We start from the raw sequence: 12968 nt of genomic DNA on the forward strand, positions 1-12968 counted from the left end.
CATAACAGGCATTAGTGTATGAACAACAAGAACAACAACACAAGTCGACTCCGCCCGACCCGGCCCAATGAGGCATGTCAATAAACCACAACAATCGAAATGTCGACTCGCGACTCTCCCTCGGCGACAACGATCACGACGATGACTTGGACCTCGACCTGGATGAACTCGATCCCCAGACTGCTTCTTCATTTGACCCGTCTTTGCGCCACAGTCGATCTCACAACTCGCGATCCGACCTGGACCTGGACCTGGACAGAAACATCCCCCTGAAGAGTCTGCGACTGGCGGGCAGAAGAGGATACAGGCGCACAGCCACCGATAGATACCAGGATGACGACGACCTCGAGGCCCTTGTCGGCGACGATAACCATGGCCACTCGACTCCCGAAACCCCAACCGATGCCACACCCACTCCGCTCCTGCACTCTTCCGACTTCAACACATCTAGGCTATCCGAACACCCTCCTTCTGCTTTTGCCAAATTCAAATCGTTCTTGACCAAGCCATTCACGAGAAGGTCATCATCAAAATCACCATTCGCCCCGGATGTCGACGAGTCTGCCGAGGAGGAACACGATCCTCTGACCAACCGCATCATCACGGTCGCGCAAAGACAGACTGCAAAGTACCCGCCCAACGCTGTTTCAAACGCAAAATATACCCCTGTTTCATTCCTGCCGCGCACTCTGTACAATGAGTTTTCCTTCTTCTTCAACATGTACTTTCTGCTTGTTGCTCTGTCTCAGATAATAAAACCCTTGCGCATTGGATATCTCAGCACTTACATTGCTCCGCTGGCCTTTGTTCTTATGATCACTCTGGGCAAGGAAGCCATGGACGACATCGCAAGAAGGAGGAGAGACACAGAGGCCAACTCGGAGAGATACAATATTCTAGCGTTCGAGGAGGCTGAAGATGGCCTGCCTGTTCGCCCTCTGGCCAAAAAGGAAACATCTAAATCACCGAAAAGGAAGAAGAAGGGAAGAGCGACCGTTGTCGAGCCGACTGGCGACTACGAAGAGCAGAACGCAGAACCTGCGCAGCCCTTGATGTCGACCATGGTCCGGGAGGTCTCAAAACCTTCCCGAGACCTCAGAGTCGGGGACATTTTGGTTGTGACCAAGGATCGTCGTTTACCAGCCGATGTGATAATACTCAAAAGCTTCTCGACCGAATCAGCTTCCGCCACTGATGCTACGAGTGCTGGTGCTACCTCTGCTGCGGCGAATGCCAAGGAGTCTAATACTCCCCTCATAGATGCTGATACTGACAAAGCCTTGCCTCCACCCGCCCCCTTGGCTGACACAACGACCACTGATGACCCCAGCGCTGGGGGAGAAGCCTTCATCAGGACTGATCAGCTCGACGGTGAGACCGATTGGAAGCTCCGTCTTGCGTCGCCCCTTACCCAGGATCTCCCGGTGGAGTTTTATCAGAGACTGCAACTCACCGCCGGGAAACCTGACAAAAAGGTCAACGACTTCCTCGGCACCCTCGAACTTCTTCCAGAGACCCGGAAGATGTACGACCCGTACATTCACAGAGACGCCGAGAACGACCCTGGTGAGTCGTCAGCATCGGCTGAGACCAAGTCAATACCTCTGTCCATCGACAACACTGCATGGGCAAACACTGTTCTCGCGTCCAGCTCTACTGTCTACGCTGTTGTGGTATATACTGGGCCTGAGACCAGAGCAGCTCTCTCAACCTCTCCTTCCCGATCCAAGACGGGCCTGCTTGAACTCGAAATCAACTCGTTGACCAAGATACTGTGTATCCTCACTCTCGCATTGTCTATTGTCCTCGTCGCATTGGAGGGATTCGATGCACAGGATGGACAGCCGTGGTATGTCTCGGTAATGCGTTTCCTCATTCTCTTCTCCACCATCGTTCCCATCAGTCTTCGCGTCAATCTCGACATGGGAAAATCGGCCTACGCCCATCTCATCGAACACGACAAGGGCATTCCGGAGACTGTCGTCAGGACAAGCACTATCCCCGAGGACCTCGGCCGGATCGAGTATCTGCTCAGTGACAAGACTGGAACTCTGACTCAGAACGAGATGGAGTTGAAGAAGATTCACGTCGGCACCGTCTCCTACGCCAATGAGGCAATGGACGAGGTCGCTTCATACATCCGCGCTGCCTTTGCGGATCTGGACGGTCTTTTTCTGCCGTCGGCCAGCAACAATGCTGGGTTCGCATCGGGAACACGCTCAAGACGGGAGATCGGACTCAGAGTGCGTGATCTCGTGCTGGCTCTTGCTCTGGCTCACAACGTTACACCGACAATGGATGAAGTTGATGGAGAAATGCATACCTCATACCAGGCCTCGTCACCCGATGAGATTGCCATTGTACAGTGGACAGAAGATGTCGGACTACGTCTTCTTCATCGTGACCGAAAGACGATCACGTTACAATCTACAGCTAACGACCGCATTGTTGTGCGTGTTCAGATACTGAATGTCTTCCCATTCACTTCAGAAAGTAAGCGTATGGGCATCATTGTCAAGTTCTTGTACTCAGACAAATCATCTGCGTCTGGATCCGCAAGCAGTGATTTGGTGTTCTTCCAGAAGGGTGCAGATACTGTCATGACAAACATCGTCTCTGCCAACGACTGGTTGGACGAAGAGACCGCGAATATGGCGCGCGAAGGTCTCCGTACTTTGGTCATTGGTCGGAAAGCTCTTTCTACTGAGCAATACGAAGCTTTTTCGAGAGACTACGCGAATGCGTCACTTTCTCTGCATGATCGTGATACCTCCATGGCCAAAGTGGTGAAAAAATATCTTGAGCACGATCTTGAATTACTCGGTGTCACGGGTGTGGAGGACAAGCTACAGCATGCGATCAAGCCCTCGCTGGAGCTACTTCGGAATGCGGGCATCAAGATCTGGATGTTGACAGGAGACAAGGTCGAGACGGCGCGCTGCGTCGCTGTGTCGTCAAAGCTAGTCTCGCGTGGCCAGTATATTCATACGATCGCAGGCTTGAAGCGCAAAGAAGCTGCACTTGATGCATTGTCTCTATTACACTCACGTCCCAATGCTGCCCTCTTGATCGATGGAGAGAGCCTGGCCATTTACCTGACTCATCACCGCGAGCCTTTCATCTCGCTCGCTGTACGACTACCAGCCGTCATCGCATGTCGCTGCTCGCCAGATCAGAAAGCAGCAGTTGCCAAACTCATCCGCGAATACACGAAGAAACGAATTCTCTGCATTGGAGACGGTGGTAATGATGTTTCCATGATCCAAGCAGCCGACGTCGGTGTGGGTATCGTTGGAAAGGAAGGCAGACAAGCCTCGCTTGCAGCAGACTTCAGCATCACGCAATTCTCTCACTTGACGAAACTTCTCGTGTGGCATGGACGAAACAGTTACAAGCGCAGTGCCAAGTTGGCTCAATTCGTCATTCATCGTGGACTTATCATCAGTGTCTGTCAGACTGTGTTTTCCGTCGCTAGTAAATTCACACCCATAGCCTTGTACAGAGATTGGTTACTCGTCGGGTACGCCACACTCTACACCATGGCACCGGTCTTCTCCCTTGTACTGGACAGAGATGTCGACGAAGATCTGGCGAACTTATATCCTGAGCTCTACAAGGAATTGACTCTCGGTCGAAGTTTGTCGTACCGAACCTTTTTCGTCTGGGTAGGCATCAGCTTGTACCAAGGCATCGTCATCCAAGGCGGCTCCCAGCTTCTAGTCACAGACTTCGAGAGTGGCGCGACTGTGTCTGTGGACGACCCATCGAAATTAACAGATGCAGACAAGGGCTTCATGCGCATGGTTTCGGTCTCCTTTACTGCGCTCATCATCAACGAGCTCGTCATGGTCGCCGCGGAAATCACCACTTGGCATCCCATCATGATCATCACTCTGCTCGGCACATCGGGAATCTATTTCGCCAGTCTGCCGTTTTTGGGCGGCTACTTCGATCTGCACTATATCGTCACTCTAGACTTTGTGTGGAGGACCGCCGCAGTGGCCGCTGCGGCTCTTGTTCCTGTGTACGCAGGAAAGTTGATCAGGAGGGCGGTCAGACCTCCGAGCTATCGGAAAGTGAGAGGTGTGTGATGTGGAGACTAAAGGAGGGTTGCGAGAAGGAGAGGAAATATACAGATGAGGCTCTCCATCTAGGAAATGTCAACAACATTAGCATAGCCCTCGAGCATCTTGTTTCTTTTCTTGCGGTTAGTTTTTCTCTGTTTTGGGCTTTCCTGATCTTTGCTTCTCGATATTCATGAACATAGCCATTTATACATCCTTTTCTGTTTTCCACCAGGAGGAAATGACGAGTTCTTATCAAGTATTCCAAGTCTGCATATTTTGGGTTTTTTTGTGTTCACTACTCGTGCGCCTTCTACAGATACAGAACTACATACACAAACAACGGCATCTTGATGTGCTGCAGCATGCGTAGATATAGTAGTACTAGAGAAGACGCCAACCATGCGAAATGTTGAACATGATGAGTTTTCTGATGTAACGTGCAGTCTTATGACTACTTGAGATGAGATATTCTATACCCTGATTGCCTTACTGCTGTGTTTAGCATATTCGCTTCCGTGAAGCGGATATACAGTATAGTAGTGTTAATATAGTCAGGTGGTACGGGAGTATGTACCCCACCGCATTGCCCATCTCACTAAGCCGGAACAATTGACACGACACAACTACCTAGGTTACAGCAAGTTGTTCCAGACATAGGATTAAGAACATGGGTTTCTATCTTCCTTACTAGCATGACGGCACATCGCGATACTACCTCACCGTACTATACTAATGCTAGTCTTCGCGTTTGCTGGCAAATCGCAGCCGTTCACTGTAGCTAGAACAGGATCCCCCTATTTTTTTTGGCTCCCTGCTGACACGATCTCACTCGCTGGCTTGCCTGCATGCTGAGGCTAATGGTATGCTGTTCGTGTGACGAGGCTGGCGAGCAGAGCAGCAAAAGTCAGGCAGGCAGGTGTGAAGTGGGGAGAAGGGAGAATGCCGAAACCTCTTACGTTCCTCCCTTGATCGATCCGCCGCGATTTCTCCTTGCAAAGTGGATGAGCTACCTACCTTACTGCTACGATTTAACGGATTGGCTGATTACCCAGGTAAAACCGTCTCTTTTTCTGATGCCTGGTGGGGGGACTGGTTTACCTCCTACCATGTCGTCGGGCTCCATCTCCGTTTTGTTAATGTCACCCCGTTGCTCTGCTTTACCTGAACTACTCACAATCATGATGCATGATGATGCTGACGATGATGATGTTCTTCATGCACAACAACGCATGTACAGCCCATTTCCGCAAAACCAAGGGTACGGATTCTTTTGCTTCCCACCGCTCCATCGCCATCACTTGTCGCAGCGACTGCATGTATAACAGCTAAGGTATGCTACAGGTGCCACATGGCTCCTTTAGAACCACACGCCAGCCAGTACTTTTGTTCCTGTTCCTCATCTCTTCTTCCTCCATTTGTCCATGGAAAATATACTTTGTCTTAACGGGGAATATTATAGCCCATGAGGCTAACCACGCTGATGTACCCCTCGCTCCTACACTCCAGTGCTCAAGACAAGACAAGAGTCAGAGCAGGTAAGCTTTCTCTCATTTCTCCCGCTACTGGTTTCTTTCTGTCCATCCGGGAATCTGGTCTGTTCAGGTACCAAGACATTGCGCGAGCGCTCGCGCGCGTGAGGGATGACGTTTCTTACACATGTGGCGAATTGTTGGACCAGTACTTAGTGAGGTTGTCTTTTTCGGCAGAGGTACGGTACAGGCACAAGGCACAGGCACAAAAGGTACCACAAAGAGACAGACAGCCATGTAAAGGTAGGTAGGTAGGTAGGTAGGTAGGCTGGAAAGGTAAGCAGGAGAAGTAGTCAGGCCTAGCTAGTAGTGGTTCTCCCTTTCTCCCTCTTCCTCATGATGAACGTCTGCCGGCTCATGCCTGTCTGTCTTTTTGTCTGTCCTCATGACAGGAAAAACGAGGCCCGATGAGAAAGGAACAAGGCAGGCTTGTGAGATTTGCATGAGAGATGCATGCTTTGTGTACTGATGACAGCGCCGCCTCCGTCAGATGCTCCCCTATCTCTTTCTGCTCCTTGCCCACGAGGGTTGCTGGTCTCACATCGAGGTTCTTCCTTAGTGCCGATGATGATGACGAGGGGTCATGGTATGTGTCATATATACTACAACGGGTTGTGCGTTTTCCTGTCATGTTCATGTTTTTGGGGTGGTTGAAGTCAAAAACTTGGCTTGAGGGGTGATCCGGCGTGTCTTGTGGGTTTTGTTGATCTTATGATCTATACATATATCTAGGTCTTCAGGACCTCGATTCTCATTCCCCTTCATTGTACCTCAGTAAGCATACATTTACCTAGGAGCAGCTTGAGTAGCTGACTGGTTCGCTGCGCCTATCTTGGTTCGAGGCTTGAGAAGACCATAGTTCTTCTACCTCATAGGACACTAGTTGCTGTGATCTCCTACATCTGCATTTATTCCCCCGGGCTCAAGCGTTGGTACTCCTCAATCCGCACTACTCTCAAGCCATCATATAGCTACTCGACGTGGAGTGACCAAGCAATATACTTCGACCCGAGCAAGTAACGGTTATCGATAATGCTGCTCCCAAAGACTACCGCAACGGCCCTCCTGACCATCATCTCTCTCCTCATCCTTCCATCCCAAACCAGCCCGTTACAAAGACGCTCGGAAAGTGGTCCCCATACCTCGACCGACTTCCCAGACCCATCCCTCCTCCGCGTCGGAAGCACATGGTACATATTCGGCACTCAGTCTCTGTACGACAATCAACAGATCCACGTGCAAGTCGCCTCATCGCCCGACTTCTCCTCGTGGTCTGTGGACGCTGGCACCGATGCTCTGCCCTCTCTTCCGTCGTGGGTGAACGCTTCTTCCCCTCTCGTCTGGGCCCCAGACATCAACCAATTATCCGAAGGATCCCACATTCTCTACTTCAGCGCCACGACAAACTCTGCTGGCTCAGGCGCCTTTCACTGCGTAGGAACCGCCACCTCAAGCTCCATCACGGGACCATACTCCCCGTCCAACTCACCCTTCGTGTGTCCGACGGACCAAGGTGGCGCAATCGACGCTTCAGGCTTCGTCGAAGCAGACAGCACGCGATACGTGCTATACAAAATCGATGGCAACGCTCTAGGCCACGGCGGCTCGTGCCACAACTCCGTGGCACCCATAGTGTCGACTCCGATCATGATCCAGAAAGTCGACTCCGGCGATGGCGTCACGAAGATCGGAGACGCAGTGCAGATTCTGTCGAATGCGGACGAAGATGGCCCCCTGGTCGAAGCGCCGAGTCTGGTTCGTGCTGCTGACGGGACGTATTTTCTCTTCTACTCGTCTGGGTGTTTTGCGGACGGAAGCTATACTCAGAAATACGCTACTGCTGATAGTCCGTATGGACCGTTCACGAGGGGCGCGACGAATCCGTTGTTGAGTAGTGGGACTTTCGGTCTGTCCGGGCCTGGGGGTCTGGATGCTGCTTTGGATGGTCAGCATGTGGTTTTCCATGCCCTTTCTGCGGCTGGAGATGGGCGGAGGTTTTTGTACTCTGGGATGATTGGGGGTAGTGGTGAGGTGGTTAGCATTTGATAAGGTAGTCCTTGATATGTCTGTGGCTTGGCCGGAAGGATATTGTGAATATGTGGGCTTGGACGATGGCTTGTGTATAATCTGTGCGGGAATGAAACTATGTTCCTTGGTATACGAACCAAACTTGTCCGGTGGAATGAGGACAGTTGCATAAGTATGGCTTTTCAGGCCTCAGTTCTTCTTCAGGTCAGATGTAGAATAAGGATCCTATCTTCTAGTACAAATGTTCTGCTTCGGTATTCAGCTTGACTTTTATAGCTCCTGTGATTTCCATCGACATTTCCATGGCACGTCTGTAGAGATGGGAGAGGTGAAGACTATGAAGAAACTGACTAATGTTCACAAGATAGAGGAGACGCTATCCGCTTCTTTGAACTTAGGAGAAGTCATAGCATTGTAAGTGATCAAGAAATGAAAAGAGAAGAAATCAGTTGGTCTACCTGCCATGCTATCGAAATAACAGCTATACAGATAGCCTACCTTCGTGCAAATTTGTGCTCGCCATCGACGATGTCATTATCACTGATTACAAGGTCGAACTCGGTAGAAGCAGCTTGGTCGGTTTGCACAACCGATCACTCTCATTAGCTTCTCTCCCTTTCCACTCTTACTTCACTTCGTGCGAACAAGATAGCTTCAATCACTTACACTTGATTCCCTTCGCTGCGAGCACTATTCGTCTAGACTTACCTACTTCCATGACTTCCCAACTTTTGCTCCTGCATATTAGCCGATCACATTCCTACACCACTGGAAAAATCAACCGACTGACAACAACAAAGCAAAGATGGCGACCCTCAATGAAAGAGAGATGAGAATCCTAGTTGCCGCAATCGAGAGCATGACCGCGGACATTGCTGTAAGTAAAGCAGAGCAAGGCAAATTCAAGCAAAGGCTACCGACCTCGCCGTTTCGTGAGATGAAGACATCTTCGCATGACCTGCTATACAGCAGCAAGGCTTACTTACGCTTACATGCTTGCCACAGATCGACTACGAACTCCTGGGCGAGAAGCTCGGTTACAGCAGGGCCACCGCGAACACCATGTGGAACCGCCTGAAGAAGAAGCTGAACATCAAGCGCGACAACTCGGCATCGCCTGCTGGCAAGAAGACCACACCCAAGAAGCGTTCTATTGCTCAAGTCAAAACTGAGGCCTCAGCTCAATCCGACGACGAAACTCAGCGTTCCAGTCCAGTCGCTCCTAAACGCCGTAGGATGACCATGGCTTCGACCAAGGCTACGAAATACGTAGACGTCGAGATCTATGAGGATGGGGATGCCGAAAAAGAAGACCAGACCGAGGAGGATGGTGGCAAGGCCGAATATCTGAACATCGGTAGCCCAGTACCAGAGGAGGTATGAAAGGCAGATATTACGGTTTAAGCCTCCGTGACGAGGACTGCAAGTGGGGTATTGCTGTCTTTGGAGGGAGAACTATCGAACAAAGCATGGCAGGTGTGGACAAACACATGAGCTCGAGGCTTATTGGATAGCACCTCGGTAGCGATCCCAGGCTAAATACACAGCCGAGCATGTTGCGTGATTGCGCACAATATATACAACAAGAATCATTATTGCACAAATCAACGCAGTTCTTGAACATATGTGTACTCCTGCCTAATTTATACATCACATGTTTTGTGCTGTGCTGCGCTGCATGAAATGTGCACTTTATACAGCTTCAGGACGGACGGGAAGCGGCATGGACCAGAAGCTCGCCTGCATGTCTCGGCAGAATGTGAAACGCCGTAGGGTGTCACTGTCAATTTATTGAACTTTGCCGCTTCACATACAGCAACCCAGGACGACGTCTAGTCCACATATGGCCCGAAAGAACGATCACACAGCAATAGTCTTCAAACGCCATCATGTAGCGCGACACCTAAGAGCTATGAGGGCCTCGGCCATTCAGCGACAGGCATGGCCGCCGATGCCGACGGTATGAACTGTAGTGTAGTGTACTATAAGCATAGTCCTTTCATACATTGAGGTAGGATGATGAGGAGAAACTTAGGTGACCGCGGCTTGAAGAATCGCACCATAAGTGTATATAAGACTCCGCGTGTCGTCTTGTTGCTGCTTTAGTGAGTGCTGCTCCTTTATCTCTTCGTTCCATTCACTCCTTTCATCGTCTTTTATACGAAACAAGGAAAGTCGCTATGATTCCATCCTTTCTTCTTCTGGCAGCTGGTCTGCTCGCGCCCTCGGTGGTACAAGGAGCTCTTACCTACAAGGGTGCCGATATTTCGTCTCTGCCTATGCTCGAGGATCAGGGCAAGACATTCAAGTGGACAGACGGATATGTCGAGGACTTTGAGTACATCCTTCAGAAGTCTGGCGCCAACACTATCAGACAACGTGTCTGGGTCAACCCTAGTGATGGCAATTACAACCTGGATTACAACCTTGCGTTGGCAAAGCGAGTCAAGAAGGCTGGTATGAAAGTCTACCTCGATCTGCACTACAGGTAAGAATATGCTGTCAACAGGGTCAGTATCGAAAACTTGAAAATAGTCCATCTGACCGTTGTTCACCAGTGATACTTGGGCCGACCCCTCGCATCAGGTTAGTCAAAAAATAGACGTAGCTTGTAGTGTTAAACCTAACACATCAATCAGACAACACCAGCAGCATGGGATGACTCCAGCATCGGCAATCTGAAGAGCGCCGTGTACACGTATACCAAGAACCTATGCAACAGCTTCCAATCCGCCGGCATCCAGCCAGCTATTGTCTCGATCGGCAACGAGATCCGTGCCGGACTACTCTGGCCACTCGGCGGCACATCATCATACTACAACATCGCCGACCTGCTTCACTCGGCGGCCTGGGGCATCAAGGACTCAACCCTGTCGACCAAGCCCAAGATCATGGTGCACCTCGACAATGGTTGGGACTGGGGCTCGCAGAACTACTTCTACAAGACCGTGCTAGGCGAGGGTCCCTTCCTCAGCAGCGACTTCGACATGATCGGCGTCAGCTACTACCCGTTTTACAACGACGAGGCATACCTCGGCAGCCTCGAATACTCGTTGAAAGAACTGAGCGCGACCTACGGAAAGGAAATCGTCGTCGCCGAGACCAATTGGCCTCAGTCCTGCCCGAAGCCGGCATACGCATTCCCATCCGACACCACTCACATACCCTTTTCCGGAGCCGGGCAGGCCGAGTGGATCAAGGAAGTCGCCAAGATCGTCGCCGGCACCAAGAACGGCGTCGGGCTTTTCTACTGGGAGCCTGCGTGGATCGGTAATGCTGCGCTTGGCTCCAGCTGCTCTAGCAATCTGCTGGTCAAGGATGATGGCACTATCAATGAGGGCGTTGCTGCTTTCAAGGATATTTGATCGCCGTCTGACATCTGATCAGTGGCATTCTCTTATACCTCAGGAAAAGGCGTGGAGACGAGCTTGTCCACCATTGGTCGTGGTGATGACTGTGGCCATATCTTTTTGCTTCTCTTCTTGTTATTCGATCTTTAGTCAAACTTCATCTAAACCACGCTTCGTCCAGCTCATTCGTCCTCTTATCAACTTTCCCTCATCTGCAATGTCTTTGTAATAGTCTTAAATCTCCCAGAACTGCCACTCAGCAAAGAGAGGTGGGCTGCATGAGTGAGGCAGAGGCACATTCCCACATCCTTTTCTTGTATTGCTGTGGGCAATCTCTGGATTCATTGCATTTTATATTTGTTTTAGTGCGGTAAGATCGCTTCGTCTACCGCACCTCCTTTCTAGTCTATCGAAGCCAACAAGAATCTCGCAAACCTTTGCATCTATTCTCTTATAGAGTCATCAACCACTCTATCATTCTTACCCCTGATGCCACCCTCCCAGATCTCAAACGGCAATCCTTTGTCTCCGTTATGGTCTCTGCACCAGCTCGAAAAAGCAACTTTGATCCACCGGTTCCAGCCCACAATATCCATGCCTGGACCAAGGACATAGTCTTGTGGTTTCAGAATCGGCTCTTTGAGTAGAACGATCCGGGCCGAGACTTGGTTCGTCCATGTCAGGCCTAGGGACGGGGTCTTGAGATCTTTGTGGCTGTGAGGGTGGTCGCCCCATCCCGTGAAGAAACGTTGCTGGTGGTCGAGAGAGAGGGGATCGTTTGTGGAAAGAAGAAGTGGGATCTGGGTTTCTAGCGCCGCTGGAGCAAGTGAAGTCGATGCCTGTCGACCGAGAGGGGTGCTGCGTCCCGAGGCGCTTCCAGGACCGTCAAGTTGAGTACTGATTGATCTTTGCGAAAGAGCAGATGCTTGTTCCATCAGCGTCGCTGCGGGGGCGAAGCGGTCCAACACCTGGTTTGCAACCACGATGGCGACGTCCTTGGTCCGAGCTATGTCCCGTAGCAGTGCGCCAAGCTTGGCAAGTTGTGCGCTTCTTTGCGACAAAGCTTCCACGCTCTTCTTTGTCTTTGAACTCTCGAACTCGGCTCGAAAGTTGGCGGCTACAGAGTCGACTATGACTAGTCCAATGTTGCTGCGCTCGATCTGGACAGGTACCTGATAGCGGAGGATATGCTCCTGTGACTCGAGATCGTGTAATTGTGTACTCTGGACTCGCGAAAGTGAGGGCTTCTCGGAAAGAGGAAGAGAGGTGAGTCGTGGATGCTGCGCGAGAATCTGGGACAAACGCTTGGTGGACAGCGGCGCTTCGGTCGAAATGTAAAGCGCAGACTTGTCGAGACCAAGCGGTGCGGGAAGCTGGACCGCGAGCAGGAGCGACAGTAAAAGCTGAGTCTTGCCAGCGGCACTGGACGCTGTCAAGGGTGTGTACTATGCTGTATTGAATTGCTGGACGCACCTTTCTCCAGTGATCTCAGTCACGTATCCGACAGGAAATCCTCCACCAAGGGCAGCATCCAATGAAACATCCAGAGTGCTGATCGTCTGCCATTCTTTTGATCGCGAGCCTAGCTGTCCCTGGCCATCGCTGTCTGGCGAGCCAGGCAGCGACAAGAGCTCGTTATCATCTTCTATCAATCCGAGCCGGATGTGTATTGCGTTGGTGATATCGCCCGCAAGTCTTCTGACTTCGTTCGGCGGCACCTGAGCGCGTTTTGCCACATCAGCCGCGTCAAGCGTGATCAAGTCATTCGTGGTAATGAGCGCCTTCTCAAGCGAGGGCAGAATGTGCGTGTATGACTTGGTATCAAGATCAGGCAGAACCTGGATCAAATCGGTCATGGAGTAATGCACAACATCTCAATGTGCCGCCAAGCCCATCTATATGTCCAATGCGATGCTGATTTGTTATCAACAGAAGCAACCCAAGTGACAAAAGACGCGGCAGGAGGTCGCGAGCGACCGCGCTTATTTCCACTA

General features: G+C 51.0%; 3 protein-coding genes across 3 annotated transcripts; 2 read left to right on the forward strand and 1 right to left on the reverse strand.

Annotated features, from left to right (window-relative positions):
* Positions 1-74: 74 nt before the first annotated feature.
* On the forward strand, positions 75-4091 carry AAFC00_005291 (uncharacterized protein; the record flags this gene model as incomplete). The annotated part of the gene is made up of 1 exon (XM_069345052.1): positions 75-4091. The coding sequence occupies one exon, from the start codon at positions 75-77 to the stop codon at positions 4089-4091; it is 4017 nt and encodes a 1338-aa protein (XP_069202881.1).
* Positions 4092-9804: 5713 nt separating this feature from the next.
* Positions 9805-10989, forward strand: AAFC00_005292 (uncharacterized protein; the record flags this gene model as incomplete). Its single annotated transcript, XM_069345054.1, has 3 exons — positions 9805-10112; positions 10183-10210; positions 10264-10989. The coding sequence occupies 3 exons, from the start codon at positions 9805-9807 to the stop codon at positions 10987-10989; spliced, it is 1062 nt and encodes a 353-aa protein (XP_069202882.1).
* Positions 10990-11417: 428 nt separating this feature from the next.
* Positions 11418-12830, reverse strand: AAFC00_005293 (uncharacterized protein; the record flags this gene model as incomplete). Its single annotated transcript, XM_069345055.1, has 2 exons — positions 11418-12396; positions 12448-12830. 2 exons carry the CDS (start codon positions 12828-12830, stop codon positions 11418-11420), a joined length of 1362 nt encoding a protein of 453 aa, XP_069202883.1.
* Positions 12831-12968: the final 138 nt, after the last annotated feature.

Source organism: Neodothiora populina (genome assembly GCF_041146345.1).
Source record: "Neodothiora populina strain CPC 39397 chromosome Unknown canker_contig_5, whole genome shotgun sequence".
Taxonomy (NCBI): domain Eukaryota; kingdom Fungi; phylum Ascomycota; class Dothideomycetes; order Dothideales; family Dothioraceae; genus Neodothiora; species Neodothiora populina.